At 41.3% G+C, this 19,198-nt stretch overlaps 1 protein-coding gene across 1 annotated transcript in view; it reads left to right on the top strand.

Moving 5' to 3' along the window:
- LOC140430427 (ubiquitin carboxyl-terminal hydrolase 10-like) overlaps window positions 1-19,198 on the top strand; it is a 73,062-nt gene that overhangs the window by 43,500 nt on the left and 10,364 nt on the right. Inside the window, exons 10-13 of the mRNA XM_072517898.1 lie at window positions 8,437-8,614; window positions 9,824-9,989; window positions 12,467-12,611; window positions 15,851-15,916. Of these exons, the coding sequence (XP_072373999.1) occupies window positions 8,437-8,614; window positions 9,824-9,989; window positions 12,467-12,611; window positions 15,851-15,916 (555 nt within the window). The remainder of the gene's footprint in view (window positions 1-8,436; window positions 8,615-9,823; window positions 9,990-12,466; window positions 12,612-15,850; window positions 15,917-19,198) is intronic.

Here is a 19,198-nt window from a genome sequence, read left to right on the forward strand (position 1 = left end):
AATTACATTTTTTAAGGCAATAAGTCATTGGGTCAACCTTTACACATTTCTTGGGGAATTACGATAGTAATCAGAAAACTCTTGAAATCTAAATGTTTTATGTCTAAATGTTTTATACTCTTACTGTATGTTTAATGCATGTTACAATGCATGTTAGTTGAAACATTTATAATTTTCTTTTAATTGCAAATTTAATCCTGTATGATGGCATTTAAAGGCAAGCTGTAGAGTATTTCTGATATTCCTAGTTCTCCAGATCATTGAATAATGCTGAGACTATCCAGAGATATAGGACCACCTAAAAAAGTGGAGATGATTACAAAATTAAGTATAGTTACTCAGTGAATATTATACAGAACAATCAGACCAATCCTGAATTTGTATCAAAGACTTCCCAAATGTGTGTTGAAAATTTGTGTATCTGCCGTATGCAGTTGCTGACTGCATTCACATGTGCTGCAGAGCTTTGTCAGACATTCCTAGCAATCTGATGGTGATTTTCTATTTTGCAGCATTGCATTACTTTAGTGGAAGTATCTGATCAGTTTTTGCACTGTAAATCTTTGCCAGAGCTTTTGTTGGCAAAAGTTGGTAATTTAGCATCGTACAACAATTGTGCATCACTGATTTGAATGTGCTTTTTATATAACCTGTTCATTTTTAATATTTTTGATCAATTTTGTGACATTAGTTTGTGACTGGAGGTTAATAACCTTCATATCAAAGCTTCCTTTTTTTTTTCTAATCTTAAGTTTATTACCTAGGTTTAAAATGATAGTTGAATTTGGTTTATACAGAATGTATTGAAGGAATGAATGAATTAAAATTTCTATAGTGCCTAATCATATTCTTGGATAATCCTGGATGTTTCACATCCATTCAATACTTTTGAAGTGTAAACAGGAATATTTATGTAAACAATTAGTTTGAAAGCAATAAGTGAGATGAGTGACCCAGATACTGTTTTCAGTAGGCTGCTGTCTAAGGCAACTGGCATGCACAGAACTCCCAAAAACCACACATAATAATAATAATAATCGCTTATTGTCACACGTAGGCTTCAATGAAGTTACTGTGTAAAGCCCCTAGTTGCCACATTCCGGTGCCTGTTCGGGGAGGCCAGTACGGGAATTGAACCTGTGCTGCTGGCATTGTTCCAGCAAGGGGCTGGTTTAGCACACTGGGCTAAATAGCTGGCTTTTAAAGCAGACCAAGGCCGTCCAGCAGCACGGTTCAATTCCCGTACCAGCCTCCCCGAACAGGCGCTGGAATTTGGCGACTAGGGGCTTTTCACAGTAACTTCATTGAAGCCTACTTGTGACAATAAGCGGTTTTCATTTCATTACAAGCCAGCGGTTTAGCCCACTGCTAAACCAAATTGCATGGAAAAATATACAAAAAACACACTTTTAAAAAAAAAAATAATAATTTAGAGTACCGAATTCATTTTTTCCAATTAAGGGGCAATTTTGCGTGTCCAATCCACCTGCCCTGCACATCTTTGGGTTGTGGGGGCAAAACCCACGCAAACACTGGGAGAACAAAAAACACTCCTAACCCATGGACACTAACTACAGACAGTTTTAAATGCACCAAACTCATGTATAACGTCAGACACTAGGTATGCACGTCAGTATGAAAGGCTGTAGGTTTTGTGAATGGAATGGGCTCTTTTACCTAGCGTCTTAATGATAGACTCACTGCCTTATTCCTGGGTTTGAATTCCTTAACAGCTCTATTTCAGGGAAAAGGGCAGTTCTTTGCGGCTATGGATGATGAGTAAAAGAATTGCCCATTGACAAGCCAGTTCTTCCCACATATCCAACTGCCACCTCATTCTGACTTGCATGAACTGACCTCACTAACCTGAATAATGGTAAGCACATGCAAGCTGTATGTGCTTACCGCCTATATCCTGTAACCCAAGACTCTCAGCCTCACCTGCAAATTTTGTAGACCTCAATCCGGCCTGTCCTCAGCCTCCGTCTTTCCAATGAAAACAACCCGAGTTTATTCAATCTCTCATAGCGAACCCCTCCAGACCAGGCAACATCCTGGTCTCTTCAAAGTTTGCACTCTCTTCAAAGCACCCATGTCCTTCTGGTAGTGTGGCCACCAGAACTGCACGCAATATTCCAAATGTGGCCTAACTAAAGTTTTACGCAACTGTAACATGACCTGTCAACTCTTGTACTCAGTGCCCTGGCCGATGAAGGCAAGCTTGCCATATGCCATCGTGACCACCTTATCCACCTGCATCACCACTTTCATGGAACTATGGACCAGAACGCCCAGAATCCTCTGTATGTCAACGCTCCGAGGAGTTCTGCCAATTACTGTATAATTCACACCTGAATTTGACCTTCCAAAATGCATCACCTCTTGTTTGTCGAGATTGAACTCCACCTGCCATTTCTCTACCAACTCTCCAATATTTCTATATTCTGGTGTATTCTCTGACAGTCCCCTTCACTATCTGCAACTCCACCTATCTTAGTGTCATCTGCAAACTTGATAATCAGACTACCTACATTTCCCTCCAGATCATTTTGATATATATATAACAAACAACAGTGATCCCAGCACTGATCCCTGTAGAACACAACTAGTTACAGATCTCCTTTCTGAAAAACTCCCTTCTGCTATTACTCGTCTCCTGTTGCCAAGTCAGTCCTTCATCCATCTAGCTGGCACACCCCGAATCCCATGCAACTTTACCTTTTGTACTAGTCTGCAAGGAGGGACCTTGTCAAGTGTCTTACTAAAGTTCATGTAGACGACATCCCTCATCAATTAATATTGAAATTGTCTCAAAAAACTCTTATCAAGTTGGTAAGACATAACCTTCCCCACACAAAACCATGTTGCCTATCACCATCAAGTCCATTTGCTTCCAAATGTGAATAAATCCTGTCCCCCAGTATCTTCTCCAACAGTTTCTCCATCAATAACAGCAGGCTCACCAACCTATAATTCCCTGGATTATCCCTGCTTGCCTCCTTAAACAAAGGGACAACATTGGCTACCCTCCAGTCCTCTGGAACCTCATCTGTCATCAAAGATAATGCAAAGATATCTGTTGGAGATGGTCATTGCTCAGCACTTGGTTGTGGCGGGAAAATTACTTGCCACTTACCAGCCCAAGCCTGAATTTTGTCCAGTCTTGCTGCATATGGGCACGGGTGCTTCAGTATTTGAGGGGTCATGAATAGTGATGAACCTTGTGCAATCATTAGCGAACGTCCCCACTTCTGACCTCATGGAGGGACCTAATACACTACCCTGAGGAACTCCTGCAGTGATGTCCTGGGACTGAGATTATTGACCTCCAACAACCACATACGTCATCCTTGTGTGAGGTATGATTCTAGTCAGTGGAGAGTTTCCCCCCTGATCCCCATTGACTCCAGCTTTGCTTGGGCTCCTTAATGCCATGCTCAGTTATATGCTGCCTTGATGTCAAGTTCAGATCTCTTGTCCATGTTTGGACTAAGGCACAAATGGGGTCAGGAGCTGAGGGCCATGGCGCTAGCCAAACTGAGTGTTAGTAAGCAGGTTATTCCTGAGTAAGTGCTGCTTAATAGATGACCCTATCCATCACCTTGTTGATGACCGAGTAGACTGATGGGGTGGATAAATGGCTGGGTTGGATTTGGCTTGTGTTTTGCAGGCAGGACATTCCTGGGCAATTTCCACAATGCTAAGTAGATGCTAGTGCCGTAACTGTGCTGGAATAGCATGGCTAAGGGCTCAGCTTGTTCTTGAACGCAAAGTTTTCAGTACTATTGCTGGAATGTTGTCAAGGCCCATAGCTGTTGCGGTATCTAACGCCTATCCGCCATTTCTTATGATAATTTGTAGTTAATCAAAATGGATCATCCACTTGGCACTTCTGGTCGAAGATTCTTGCAAATGCTTCTGTCTTGTCTTTTGTGCTGATGTGCTGGACTCCTCCTCTCGTGAGTTGTTTATTTGCCCACCACCATTCATGGCAGGTTGTGGCACGACTGTAGAGTTATGGAGTTGCTTAGCTCTGTGTAGCACATGCTGTTTTCACTGTTTGGCATCCAAGTAGTCTGGTGCTGTAGCTTCACCAGGCTGACACCTTATTCTTAAGTTGCTCTGGTGCTGGTCCTGGATTGCCCTCCTGCACGTTCCATTGAACCAAGGTTGATTCTCTGGTTTGATGGTAATAGTAGAGGGGGGGAATATGCCAAGCCCTGAGGTTACAGATTGTGGTTTTATACAATTTTGCTGCAGCTGATGGCCCACAGCATCTCATGGATGCTCGATTTTGGAATGTTAGATATGTTCAAAATCCCATTTAGTGCCACACAACAAGATGGAGGATATCTTCAATGTGAAGGCGGGCCTTCTTACACGGACTGTGCATTGGTCACTCCTACCAATACTGTCATCCATAGATGCATCTGTGACGGGTAAATTGGTGAGGACGAGGTCAAATAGTTTTTCTCCCTTGCTGGTTCCTCACTACTTGCCATAGACCCAGTCTAGCAGCTATGTCCTTTAGGATTCTGCCAGCTTGGTCAATAATGTTGCTACAGAGCCACTCTTGATGATGGATAAGTCCCCCACCTAGATTACATTCTATGTCCCAGCCACCTTCAGTGCTTCTTCCAAGTGAATTCTATGATTCTATGAAGTAGTACTTCCAAGTGGTGTTCAGCATGGAGTACTGATTCATCTTGAGGGGGGTGGTAATCATCAGAAGGTTTCCTTTCCCATGTTAGACCTGATGCCATGAGACTCCATAGGGTGCCAGGTTAACTCCTTCCTGACTATATTAAAGGGCAGCACGGTAGCATTGTGGATAGCACAATTGCTTCACAGCTCCAGGGTCCCAGGTTTGATTCCGGCTTGGGTCACTGTCTGTGCGGAGTCTGCACATCCTCCCTGTGTGTGCGTGGGTTTCCTCTGGGTGCTCCGGTTTCCTCCCACAGTCCAAAGATGTGCAGGTTAGGTGGATTGGCCATGATAAATTGCCCGTAGTGTCCAAAATTGCCCTTAATGTTGGGAGGGGTTACTGGGTTATGGGGATAGGGTGGAGGTGTTGACCTTGGGTAGGGTGCTCTTTGCAAGAGCCGGCGCAGACTCGATGGGCCGAATGGCCTACTTCTGCACTTTAATTCTATGATATCTATGATACCGCTGCACCACCTCGGGAGAGGGGTCTATCTTTTAGGTGGGATATGCTTGGTGTTGGTGATGCCTGGGACATTGCCTGTGAGGAAATTCCACGAGTATGACTGTCAGGCTGTTGCTTGACTAGTCTGTGAGGCTGCTCTCCCAATTCTGGCACAGGCTTCCGGATGTTAGTGAGGAGGATTTTGTGCGGCCAACAGGGCTGGGTTTGCCGTTGTCATTTCAGTCGATGCTGGCTGACCCATTCGATTTCAGTACACTTAACAGTTTGATGCAACTGAGTGGCTGCTGGGCCATTTCAGTGGGCATTTAAGCATCAACCACATTACTGAACCACTAGTCCAGTAACAAAACTACTTTGATTATAAATTGAAGTTGTGGTCAAAGATCAACCGTGATTCTTTTGAATGCCAGTGCAGGCTTATGGGGCCATCTGGCTGCCTTGTTTCTTGGATTCACTGGTTGATCATATGGCTTTTTAAAATGTTTCAAAGATGCTTGGACTGAAACTAGGATAGAAAACCAGTTTGCAGCTGCCAAAACATTGCACACATGCCTTCATGCCATGAAAATACTGTGCAAAAAATGCAAGAGTACAAAATTTGAATAACCTTCAGCAAAATGCTTAACCGTGGCTTACGTTTTTGTGTGGAAACAAATTCAAGGATGATGCCAGGACATTATAGAAGATATTTCTCCACATCACAGCAGATAATTTCAATTGTACTTAAATGACCGATATTTTTTTTTAAACTTCAGTGTAGCAAAATAATCTGTACTTGATAGCAAGGAACCAAGTGTGCATGCTACTCGTGACCAAGACGAGGAATAGGTTTTTAAAAAAATGTGTTTCTTTTTCCGCAGTGTGCTGGGACCATATGCTGGGATGCTGTAATAAAATGTGTTTCGATATAGAGTGTGATGAATGTAGGAATTTCATATGTATTATATTATAGGTATTTGGTGCAGTAAGGGTTAAAAGCCTGGGTTAGTGTGAATGTGGCTGCTGCAATTATGTTTTAAAAGAAATCGTAGTTTGAAAGGCAAGTATATTTTTGGAGCCAGGGGTGCAATTAAACCATTCTTTTGTTTTTAAATTGAAGAGTACCCAATTCTTTTTTCCCAATTAAGGTTCAATGTAGCGTGGCTAATTCACCCACCTTGCACATCATTTTGAGTTGTGGGGTGAGACCCACGCAGACACGGGGAGAATGTGCAAACCCCACAAGGGGCAGGGTCGAACCCGGGTCCTTGGCGCCATGAGGCAGCAGTGCTAACCACTACGCCACCATGCTGAATTAAACCATTCTAAAAGGCTTGGGCTAATGTAGTTTTGTTTGGATTAAGGGGACTTCCTGTGGAGTGAATTAGATTTCAGCTTGGTAAAATGTGATTACTGGGTGGAGCTAAGTTATCAAGCATTTTGCAGGGAAAGCAGGTCAGTGGATTTCTAGCTGAAGCTGTGAACACAGCTTGCTCTCTGCAGTTCAGCTCAAAACATATGCAGACGAGAGCAGTGTGGCTGGAAAGGTGAATAAACCGGCTGAAACCGCTTCTGAAAAATGCAGTCAGATTTTCTGCATGGGTCTGACAGGAGTCCGATATTTTCATTCAAGCAGTGTCAAAGATCTTTCTTTCTCAAAGAACATCTCTAAAGCAAGTATTCCTAAGTGCCAATAGTTTGAGAGCCGAGATGGGTTTTTTTTCTTGTTTGAGGGGGAATAAAGATGGCAGTTAAGGGTATTGTATTCTCTGTATTGAATAGTATTGTTTAAGGGGTAATTGTGAGCAATTTTCTCTATTAAAAATATTTTAATACTGTGTTGGTAATAGTTTGTTTTAAATATACTAACTAACTTGATAAGAGTTTTTCGAGGAGGTCGCAAAGATGATTGATGCAGGTAGGACAGTGGATGTTGTCTATATGGACTTCAGTAAGGCCTTTGACAAGGTCCCTCATGGCAGACTGGTACAAAAGGGATCAAAGGTGAGCTGGCAAGATGGATATAGAACTGGCTAGGTCCTAGAAGCCAGAGAGTAGTAATGGAAGGGTGCTTTTCTGTTTGGAGGGCTGTGACTAGTGGTGTTCCACAGGGTTCAGTGCTAGGACCGTTGCTGTTCGTAGTATATATAAATGATTTGGAGGAAGATGTAACTGGTCTGATTAGTAAGTTTGCGGACGACACAAAGGTTGGTGGAATTGTGGATAGCGATGAGGACTGTCGGAGGATACAGCAGGATTTAGATCGTTTGGCGACTTGGGCAGAGAGGTGGCAGATGGAGTTTAATCCGGGCAAATGTGAGGTAATGCATTTTGGAAGGTATAATACAGGTAGGGAATATACAGTGAATGGTAGAACCCTCACGAGTATTGACAGTCAGAAAGATCTAGGTGTACAGTTCCACAGGTTACTGAAAGGGGCAACGTGGGTGGAGAAGGTAGTCAAGAAGGCATACGGCATGCTTGCCTTCATTGGCCTGGGCATTGAGTATAAAAATTGGCAAGTCATGTTGCAGCTGTATAGAACCTTAGTTAGTCCACACTTGGAGTATAGTGTTCAATTCTGGTCACCACACTACCAGAAGGAGGTGGAGGCTTTAGAGAGGGTGCAGAAGAGATTTACCAGAATGTTGCCTGGTATGGAGTGCATTAGCTATGAGGAGAGGTTGAATAAACTTGGTTTGTTCTCACTGGAACGAAGAAAGTTGAGGGGCGACCTGATAGAGGTCTACAAAATTATGAGGGGCATAGACAGAGTGGATAGTCAGAGACTTTTTCCCAGGGTAGAGGGTCAATTACTAGGGGGCATAGGTTTAAGGTGCGAGAGGCAAGGTTTAGAGGAGATGTACGCGGCAAGTTTTTTACACAGCGGGTAGTGGGTGCCTGGAACTCACAGTCGGAGGAGGTGGTGGAAGCAGGGATGATAGTGACGTTTAAGGGGCATCTTGACAAATACATGAATACGGACCACGGAAGTGTAGAAGATTTTAGTTTAGCCGGGCAGCATGGTCGGCGCAGGTGTGGAGGGCCGAAGGGCCTGTTCCTGTGCTGTACTTTTCTTTGTTTTGTTCTTTGTTCCATACCATATCATTATTTATTTGTGTAATCACCCCTGAAGCCAGGTCTTACAGTCCTCAGTCTTACAAAATTAAAATAAAATTTTGGAGTTTCTGTTCCGCATCCTAGCTACTGTTGAGGTCTGGGATCGTAATAAGAGTGCAACAAAGCTGGTGAGGTTTATCTTGAAGTAATGTTTTTTATGCTTATTATAGGAAATGCTGTTTCAAATGGACCCGAATTACAACAAGGAGCTGAAGAAGACTTGGAGGAGCAAGGTGAAGGTAGCGAGGATGAATGGGAGCAAGTTGGCCCCCGGAATAAAACCTCTGTTACTCGCCAATCTGACTTCATTCGAACCCCAATTACTGATGTTTTTGGTGGGCACATCAGGTAACTTATACCTGCGTATTTTCATTATTGAATGACCTGTGTTATTAATTCTGTTATGGAACCCCACCCTTTTACTGTAGTTAATGGCACCTTTTTGATTTTGTGTGACATGTGCATATACAATAATACATTTTTGTTTTGTTCCCTAACACTCGTTTACTTGAATTTGAAAAGTGATGTTTTAAAACGATTTTTGGACGGACTTCTATATAGGCTGACTTATTGCCGCTGTCACGGTTTAACATGGGACTAAACTGATTTAGCACAACAATGTCAGCCTTTGAATAAAATAACTAGCATGTAGAGTCCGAGATTTATTATTATTTTATTAAGTGTTTGCCAAAATAAACAGGAAGCACTGTGATTTAAGAAACAGTCGTGGAAAATGGCCCGTGCATGTAGTTACAATGCTCCAACAGATGCACCATAAAGCTGGGTGACCAGATTTTGCTTCAGCAAGGGCTTGCATAATGCAGAGCCATTCCTTCTATTGGCAATCTTTTCCACCAGATGCAAGTTATACTAAGTTCTTTTAAAATAATTGTAAATAAAAAATAGTTTGCCTATTAAAGTTCAGGGGCGTCATTCTCCGCCGGCGGGAATCTCCGTTCTGCCGGCGCCCGGGGGTTTCCCGACGGCGTGGGGCTGCCCCACAATGGGAAACCCCATTGACCGGCCGGTGTTACGGAGACTCCCGCCGGCCGGTCGGCGCAGAAATGTGGCGGGGCGGGTAGGAGAATTTTGCCCCATATTTTTCTCAGTTTGGAATTATTTTGAAAAGGGAATTGTTTTCCCAGGGCATCGCTATTGAAACATTTAGTGGGAGTTGGATAAGCTGCTGACAAAAAAACAAAATCTGGAAAATGGGCAGTGAACTGTTCAACTTCCAAGCTGTAGGGCCAGCTAGTGGACCCAAGTAAGGGGAACAAATGGCTATGGGGAATGAACAGTGGAGTGAAACTAATTGGTGACTTTCTAAGAACTGGCACAAACACATGGTGCAACAAATTTATCCCTCTAAAGAGCTTGTTAACCCTATGTGTATTTTTATAAAGGTTAAAATCAATTGGTGTTTAGAATGCAGCAATGCAAGTTAGGAATTTTCTTGTTTCCTAAAAGAGATTTAGCATGACTCAAAAGAATTAATCATGCACTTTGCACTGATATCTAAAGTTTTCAAATCCTGCTCATTTTTTACATTGCCTCTAGGTCTGTCGTTTACCAGCAAAGTTCCAAGGAATCTGCTACCCTCCAGCTGTTCTTCTCGCTGCAGCTTGATATACAATCTGAAAAGATCCGCACAGTGCAGGATGCTCTGGAAAGCTTGGTGGCCCGGGAGTCCGTCCAGGGATATACCACTAAAACTAAGCAGGAGGTACATGTTTCATTTTTTGAAATAAATTTAGAGTACCCAATTAATTTTTTCCAATTTAGGGGCAATTTAGCGTGGCCAATCCACCTACGCTGCACATCTTTGGGTTGTGGGGGTGAAACCCACGCAAACATGGGGAGAATGTGCAAACTTCACACGGACAGTGACCCAGAGCCGGGATCGAACCTGGGACCTCGGCGCCGTGAGGCAGCAGTGCTAACCACTGTGCCACCGTGTTGCCCAAGGTACATGTTTCTAATTGCAACAGATTCCAGATGTAAATGGGAATCACTCGACAAGTAAAACCCATTAAATTTGAAGCTGCCTTTTCTAAGAGTTCTGCTTACTTATGTCTGGTTACTTATTTGGCAAACATTTTACTACTTATCCTGGCTTGTAGAAGTTCTAATATAAGCATTTGTTTCACAGAATGAATAACAAAAGTGCGTATGTGCCCTCTCTATACCATATGGTGCATTTAAAATGCTCATCAAGTAAATATATCCACAGATTCAACCATTTTAATATGAAACCAAAATATTTGGGCTTTTGTTGCCACAGATCAAGTCTGTCCATTTTTACGAATTTACTCATGGGATGTGGGCCTTGATAGCTGTTCCAGCATTTATTGCTCATCCCTAATTGCTGTTGAACTGAGTGACTTGCTAAGGAATTTCAGAGGGCATTTGAGTTGACCATATTGCTGTGGCTCTGGAGTCATATGGCAGGCCAGACCAGGCAATGATGGCAGGTTTCCTTCCCTAAAGTTTTTACGGCCATCAACAATGGTTTCATGGTCACCATTAGCATTTTAATTCCAGGGTTTTAAAAATTGAATTCAAAATCCATCACCTGCAGTGATTCGAAACCCAGATCCTGGATCAATACTCTGGGTCTCTGGATTATTAGTCCAGTGACAATACCATTACGCCATCACCTCCCTACAGTTCTTTGATCTACTTTGAGACATCTGATGTTGGTGATTTAACCCAGAGTTTGGTTTCCTAAAAACTAATTTATCCATTTGAATATCTTCTGAAAATTTAAGATAGAAATTAATTTTAAAATCCTGGAGGAGACTTCTGCAAAATCGTTATCTTGTTTCACGTCAACTATTGCAGATTTAACTTTGTTCTGGGTTGTAATACTAAAAAATTAGAATATTTTGGAAAGAAGATTTGTCTTTAGATTTGGACAAAATATCCCCTTAGAAATGAGCTGAGATTTCTGCGAGCTTCAATTTCTAATTCTACATCTTGCACCCGTGCTTTGGTAGTTAGATTGCAATACAGAATTTGCGGCTTTGGAAAGCAGAGAAATCAAGTTGGTTGGCCCTTGAATTTATCTGGTATTGGCAGAGGAACCAAAACTGCAGAACAGAAGCGCTGCACCGCCACTTTTGTTAACGGGGTGTAATTAAAAACACAAAATACTGGAAATACTCCACGTCAGGCAACATTTGTGGAGAGTGAAACAGAATTAACATTTTAGGTTGTGACCTTTCATCAGAATGTTATGTGTACAGGTTAACTTTATTTTGTTATCACTGCCAGAAGCTAAGGCAGTGCTTCCCAAACTATTTGCCAATGTGACTCCATTCTAACTCAAATTTACTTGATCCCAGACGTCAGCAAGAACAAAACCGCTATAAAGCTGCATAGTAACATTCAGTACATAATTAATTAAATTATTATGGGTCAGCATATATTCATAAATTAGTGTCGTGAATTATAACACTATCCTGACCCAAAGGGCACCATTCTACTGTCAGATTTTTGGTACTGCCATTTGAGATTGAATATTGGAAATGGTTGTAACAGGAGCTTTGTTAATTTGCCTTTGGTTTATTATTTATGATTTGGTAGAAGTGCTTCATCTCCTTCGATTTATCAGGTTTAGTTGGAAAAGTTCTACGTAAATGAGAGGAAAATGTGGAACCCTTGGAATTGTATACAGTTTATTTATTTAAAAAATTTAGAGTGCCCAATTAATTTTTTCCAATTAAGGGGCAATTTAGCGTGGTCAATCCACCTACCCTGCACATCTTTGTGTTGTGGGGCTGAAACCCACGCAAACCCGGGAGAATGTGCAAGCTCCACACGGGCAGTGACCCAGGGCTGGGATCGAACCTCGGACCTCAGTGCTATGAGGCAGCATTGCTATCTACGGCGCCACCATCCTGTCCTGGAATTGTATACAACTTATGGCTGAAGGCACATTGTTCAATTGGTATTTTAAATAAATAAACGTATTGGAAATTTTTGGAGAATTACAGCTTTTATTAGTTGCTATAAAGTCTCAGTATTCAGGAAATCCTGCAATAAAGAAAACAAATGATCTAGTTTCCTGATTAACAAGTAGTGTATGATTTGGTATTTGCAGATTTCTTTTTCAATGACACTGATGGCTAATTTCCCCATGAAGCCATTAAACTGTCTTGTACTGCAAGACTTAAAATTAATTTCCACTCGCTGTTTCAGGTTGAGATTTGTCGCCGTGTTACCTTAGAAGAATTGCCTCCTGTTCTTGTTTTGCATCTTAAACGCTTCATTTATGAAAAGACTGGAGGATGCCAGAAACTGATCAAGAATATTGATTACCCCATTGACCTTGAAATAAGCAAAGGTAAGTGTGGCTTGTGTGCATAATATTGGTGAATTGATTGCTGTACTGCATGCTGTACTTTTTTTTAAGCCTTTGTATGCTGAAGTCTGATGTCAATGCAACCATTGGTTAAATACAGTAGCGTCCGCTCACCTCTGCCATTTCCCTGTTTTGATACCCCAATACCACACCGCTCTGGGAGATGATAGACAGATCTGAGGCTTTGCGAGTGTTACTCTGAACTAGTGATGGATGATCGTGGCCTGAGGTGATTCCTGTCTTAATTTAGTTTGTTCTTGACGTGCTTAAATTCTATTTGGCACTTAGCTGTGGCAGAATTTAGTTCAGGTTGCACTGCATAAGCTTAGATCACATTTATTTGAATACTGCCATGTTATAAACCAAAATAAGAATAGGCAAATATAGGACCAGAAAATAATATGCAGTCTATTGGGATCATCCAGCGCCCTAATCACTTGCATCTTTCTTCAGTTCTGCTTTAAAAGTCACGAAATGTCAAACATGATGATCGCCTTCTTTCTTAGCACCTGATCTGCATACACCAGATCAAAGGGCAGCTATAGCGTTTATCATGCAATTTACTTTTTAAAGACAAATAAAAACTCACTATCTGAAAAAGAATGTTATTTGCATACAGCAATTAGAAAATTTATACAAATTGATGTTTCAAATTATTTACCTCAAATTTTCCCTTTGCTGTATTACTTAGATTGCTTAATTTGTTATTGGGTAATTCAAATTTGACCACCTGTAAACTACTGAATTGAACTATCAAATATTTTTAGTAATTTGTCTTAACGGCGGAACTTGCTCATATCATTAGTGGGAATATCTTATTATTATAAAATTAAAGTACCCAATTCATTTTTTTTTTTCAATTAAGGGCCAATTTAGCATGGCCAATCCTTCCAACTTGCACATCTTTGGGTTGTGGGGGTGAGACCACACAACAGTGACCCGGGGCTGGGATTGAATCAGGGTCCTCGGCGCGTGAGACCAACAACTGGTATTCCCAAGATTTCTCTATTGGAGATTAGTTGTAGTGACCACATGCGTGTCATTGTCATTCTAACTGGTATCTCCTTTAAGAGTCTTCAGGCCTAGGTTTTCTCGTTGTCGGGGGCAGTACTAAATGTTCAGGAGCTGTGCCTGTTTGTCAGGTTTTAATTCATGTTTGATATAGTTTCAAGTATGAAAATTGCAATACCATAACTAAGAATTTTGACCCTCGCTGGTGGTTAAAGCTTTTTTTAACAAAGCAATTTTCAGATATGTTTTTCTGAGACTAAAGGGCTGGACTCTCCACCTCGTGCCACTGGTAGCCGAGTTCTCGATGTGGCGGAGAATCCAGCATCGGGTTTCCAATGCGCCGCCCTCCACTTCACACCCTACGCCAGCAGGAGGTTGCAAATGGTCATTAAGACCCATTTGCATCTTATTACTGCATCATATGCTCCGGGCTCCCGTGATTCTCCAGATCTCTGGGCCAGAAACAGGGGCGGCATGGTAGCACAGTGGTTAGCGCTGTTGCTTCACAGCTCCAAGGTCCCACGTTTGATTCCCGGCTTGGGTCACTCTCTGTGCGGAGTCTGCATGTTCTCCCCGTGTCTGTGTGGGTTTCCTTTTGGTGCTCCGGTTTTCTCCCACAAGTCCCAAAAGACGTGCTTGTTAAGTGAATTGGACATTCTGAACATGTACCCGAGCAGGCGCCAGAGTGTGGCGACTAGGGGATTTTCACAGTAGCTTCATTGCAGTGTTAATGTAAGCCGACTTGTGACACTAATGAGGATTATTATTATAAATCGCATGGGTGAGCATTGGTGCTGGTCCTGACAAACGTACATTTGACATGGTGAACTTCGCAGTGGGCCAAGGGGGTAGCTCTTTAAGAGAATTGCCCCCAAAGTCCATAAGAGGGCCACTTCTCCCACCCCACAATGCAGGACATGCCCACTTCCCCACCATCTGGAAGCTGGAGAGCAGTCCAGATAAGAGGCAGTGGGGAAAACAATCACTGCTTCAACACTCACCTGGGAAATAACCCTGCTGGCTCAGGCACAGGAGCAGCACTTGTCAATTCCTGGAAAGTGAAAACCAGTCAACAGGGTTTAAACACCTTCAGACAAGCCATTCACAGGGCGGCACGTTGGCAAAGTGGAATTCCGCTCCAGTGGGAGAACATAGCCTCCCAAATGGAGAATCCTGTCCTAAGCTTGGAGTTTTTGTTATCTTAGCCAAAGAATCTGACCACGTTCATGGATAAGTTGAAAAATCTGCTACCTTGTTTTCTTCACTGAGCAGGCACCGGACTCTCCTCATTTCTCCCCACCAATAGATTGCTGTGGAAGCCTTTATTTTCTTTTTAAAGGTGAAAGCTAGATTAATCATTGCGATATGAGCCGAGGAAAGCTTTGGTCTAGGGCCTCTCTGTGCAAACAACTTATTCAACAAATAAATTGTTTGCATAAAGTAGATTTGAAGCAGTCATCTTGGGTGAGGAACATCATACTCTGTAGCCATTCTGTGGTTGTGTGTGTGTGAAGCACTTGAAAGAAAGAGAACTCTATCCTAGCTAGTGCACAGACTTGGAGAGGATCCCTTGCTTCCTTTTGAGAAAGCATTCATTCAACTGTGTCTCTTGGATCCATTTAGCTTCTGTTTTAATTTTGTATGGCTGGCCTTGATTCAAATCAAACATGGAACATCCAAAAATAAGCCCTTCAAATTTATAATACATTACTTTTGTATACTGGATATGCTTTTGTAATTGGCCCCTGATACTCACTGAGAGGAATTTGTGGCTTTGTTTTTTTTTTGATGTTTTCGATACATTTAAAATTCAAACAAAAATGTGAAAGATTTCAAACTTATTAACCTGGTGAGTAATAGCAGATTAATTTTGGTCTACTGCAAATTGCTAAAAGATATTCCAATGAGATGAGCCACAGCAGCGCCTTCATTTTTCTGATGCTCGTTTGAAAAGGAGGGGATGCCAATGGATATTTCTAATTCACAGCAATACCTTAATGCAGGGTACTGAGTTTTCAACACTGAATCTGGCACATACATTAGAGTTTTGATGTGTATTCAGCTGAATCTACTCTACTATGTAAACCTGCCCCCCCCCCCACAACTACCTCCTCACTGCTGACTTTTCCCACATCATCGCTGTATTGTGTTGAAACCTGACTATGACAAAATAGGGTTTTATTTTACTAAAACTACTGCTTTTCTTTTAGATCTCCTTTCTCCCGGTGTGAAGGGCAAGATTTTCAAAGTCCAACGAACCTATCGGCTCTTTGCAGGTATGAGTTAATAAAAATGTATATTTAATTCTGTAACAATCGATATGAAAAGAACTGAAATATTAAAACGCATGTTCTTCAGGGAGTTAGATTTGTGCAAAACTTGCAAAGCTGCTAAATTCAGTGATGCTTGATGCCATGTTGCCAAATCCCCATGTATAGATGTGGGAAAAGTTACTGTTTAGATTAGGTATATTGCTTTTTTGGAGTTTTTTCCCCCCCATAGGGGCGTGTATATTTCAATATCTTGATGCTTCATCTAGTGTACATTAAGTTCGAAGTTATAATTCTGAAAAAAGTTTAAGGGAATGCAATGTACACAGTGAGTAAGGACTTTCTTGGGGAGGAAAACTATGTTCAGGCTACCTTTTGTGAGAAGAATATAGGATTATTTGAAAAATGTTAAATGGCACAATTGGTTTTGATAGACTTATTTGCACAGGAGTGCTGTTGAGAAGATCCTAAGCACCTAACATGAGCCTGGAAGTTTATTTTAAAAAGGCAAACCCCATATTGTGTATGTAAAAGGACAGCTACTTCAAAATCTGTGTTAGTTCCAGGAGTAATGAATACTTGCTGCTTAATATTAACCCTTGGCTGGCCAGGTGCAGATTTCTTTGCACATGCTTGAGTTTAAAGAAGTAGAATGTTGATGTTTTGCTCCTGTACCAGCAGTTTTTGTTTCGGGATTATTGTTAACATTTTTTCAGGCCCAGAGTTTATCTTATTCCTCGTTGTGAACTTGTTTGACAGTAGAAGATTCAAATGCAGCTGCACTCATTTGTATTTTGATTCCGAACAAGCTAAATACATTTGCAGGGAGTATTGACATGGTTAAATTTACACTTCTGTCATCTTCCAATCGTCTGTAAGTGCAGCAATCTGAAAATAGTGTCCTCACATTGAAGTTAATGTTTCTGTTGCGTTCCATCCTGCCTGTCTGTGTATGTTCAGTTAACTCAGTCCTTATGACCATAGATGTTCATGTTAGCTTCCCAGGAAATTGATTTGTAAGCATTTTGCGAGGAACAGGTCGTTTATTGGAATTGTAGTAATGGCTTGCACATCTTTAATTTCTAAGCGAGAATGATTACAATTAGCATTTAAAGAGAAATTTGTACATCCAATGATCACTGGAAAGAAATTACACAGCATGATTTCAATTTTTTTAACGCACAAACTATGTAAAAACAATTAAACAAAGCAGGAATTAGTAACTTGAGACTTGTTAAGATTTGTCATAATTCCACTCGTGTTTCATTATACTTATGGGACCTTGGGGGTTCATTCACTTTTCCTTTTGGAACCAAGCGAAGTCAGCTGTCCAGAATTCACTTGGATCCCTCCTAAGTATTTCAGCTATTCTCCAAGGTACGAGATTTCATGGGGAATCCTTCCATTTGTTTTTGGCTAAGCTACCCTCCAACTTCTTCAAATCCCCACAGCTGGGGACTCCTCAGCTCCGGTTTGGGCTTCACTGCATTTGCCCTTAGTGATTTTTAAAATCTCACCGACCCTGGTTCCTAATGGCCTCTACACTCCTTGTTCTGGCTTTGGACAGACACCGATTGTTTTCTCTTCATGTTGTCCCTCAGCTGCTTTTTCACACCTGGCTGATTTCTCTTTGTCTCTGAGCTCCAACTAAGTTGACTGCCTGTTTCAATTTAGCGCAAACACACAAATTAAAATAAAGGAACCTCCCAAGCCCCATGTCCATAGCAACGTGGCACACTCTGGATGCTCCCAAACAGAAATGAAAATCAACTATTTTGTTTTATCTTCAAGACGCTTTGATTCTGGATCCCACATTAATACCTTGCATGTCTAAGGGAGTTATGATTCTCTTTCCAGACTTGCTGGTTCCACCAAGAAAACCCCTTGTTTACAGCAATGCTTTTACCTCCTTTGATCTGGGGATGATGTGAATATTTAAAATTCCTACTGAAATAACTAGACCAGTCCTGACCCAAAAGTGCAAAGATTGATCATCCATTGTTTAAACTTTCTCACCTATAACTCGAACATTATTTCATAATTATATTATGGTGTACTAACAAACGTCCTTGAAGAATCTAAGAGCACCAGCATTGAGGCTATTGCCATGAGAAACCAACTCCGCTGGGCTGGCCATGTGCTTGTCAGAGTCCCAACTGCCAAAGCAAATCCTGTTTCGCCCAGCTCAAGGAAAGCTTCCAAACATGAGGACAAAGGGAAGCGCTTCAAAAACACCCTGAAGGCATACCTCAAGAGTGTACCATATGTCAATATCAAGTGCACCCAACTAATGTGTAGCATGAGTTTGATACGAGGTGAGGTTTCTTAACCACGATTTCTGAAAAACTATGCTTATTGAATTTATGTGTTTCAATCTTCCTCATTCAACACTTTTGTAGTCTTTGATATTATGGTGTACTAACAAATGTCCTTGAAGAATCTAAGAGCACCAGCATAGAGGCTATTGTGTATGGTTTAATGGGAAACTAATGACTAATTATGTAAACCGAGGAATACACTCAAAGAAAATAGTTTTCGCTGGAGTAAGAGATTAATATATTTTTGAAAACTAGACCTGGGTCTAGATCCACAGTATTGAGACTTCATTTGTTCTGTGTGTTGGGTTGCACTCTTAAGTCTGTTTGACCAACAACAGCCTAAAAATAATATTCATTTGAGATTAATGTGCAAACTGTTGAAGCTTTCACATTCCATTTGTGGATCTAGTGCTGATAGACTAAGTTAATTGCAAACAGCTGAATCTGGTAGGTACTCTGTTGTGATGAGCTCAGAAAATGGCTGACATACCATTGGGATTTGAATAAGTATTGAATTGTTAAGCTGGTGTTGCATTGAAAAGATCAAAAATAGTTGGCATTTAATAGGTGCGGTGGTGGCAATACATTTGAGGATCTTTCTAAAAAAGTGATTTTAGTTCAAGTTGAAAAAGACGTTAAAAGCACCAGTGCGAACGTGAAGATTTTTCTCATCAAGAACACTTGGAAAATCATTTGTGCTAGCAACTAGTTAGGATGGATTAATTCTAAAGTGCTCACTTATTTTTTATTTTTTAAATTATTTACTTTGTTACCAAATTATTCAGTATTGTGTCAATTTAATTTTTGGCACTCGCCAGCGACACCCGCATCCCATATATGAATATGAAACAAGCTATGTTACATCAGTCATTTTTGTCCCATTGCTAATTATTTTGGTTCTTGGCTCCCAATCCTTCTGATATTTAATATTACTTTCTGCTCTGATGCTGGACTGAATGTCACTCGCTAT

The sequence above is a fragment of the Scyliorhinus torazame genome, chromosome 10, assembly GCF_047496885.1.
Source record: "Scyliorhinus torazame isolate Kashiwa2021f chromosome 10, sScyTor2.1, whole genome shotgun sequence".
Taxonomy (NCBI): domain Eukaryota; kingdom Metazoa; phylum Chordata; class Chondrichthyes; order Carcharhiniformes; family Scyliorhinidae; genus Scyliorhinus; species Scyliorhinus torazame.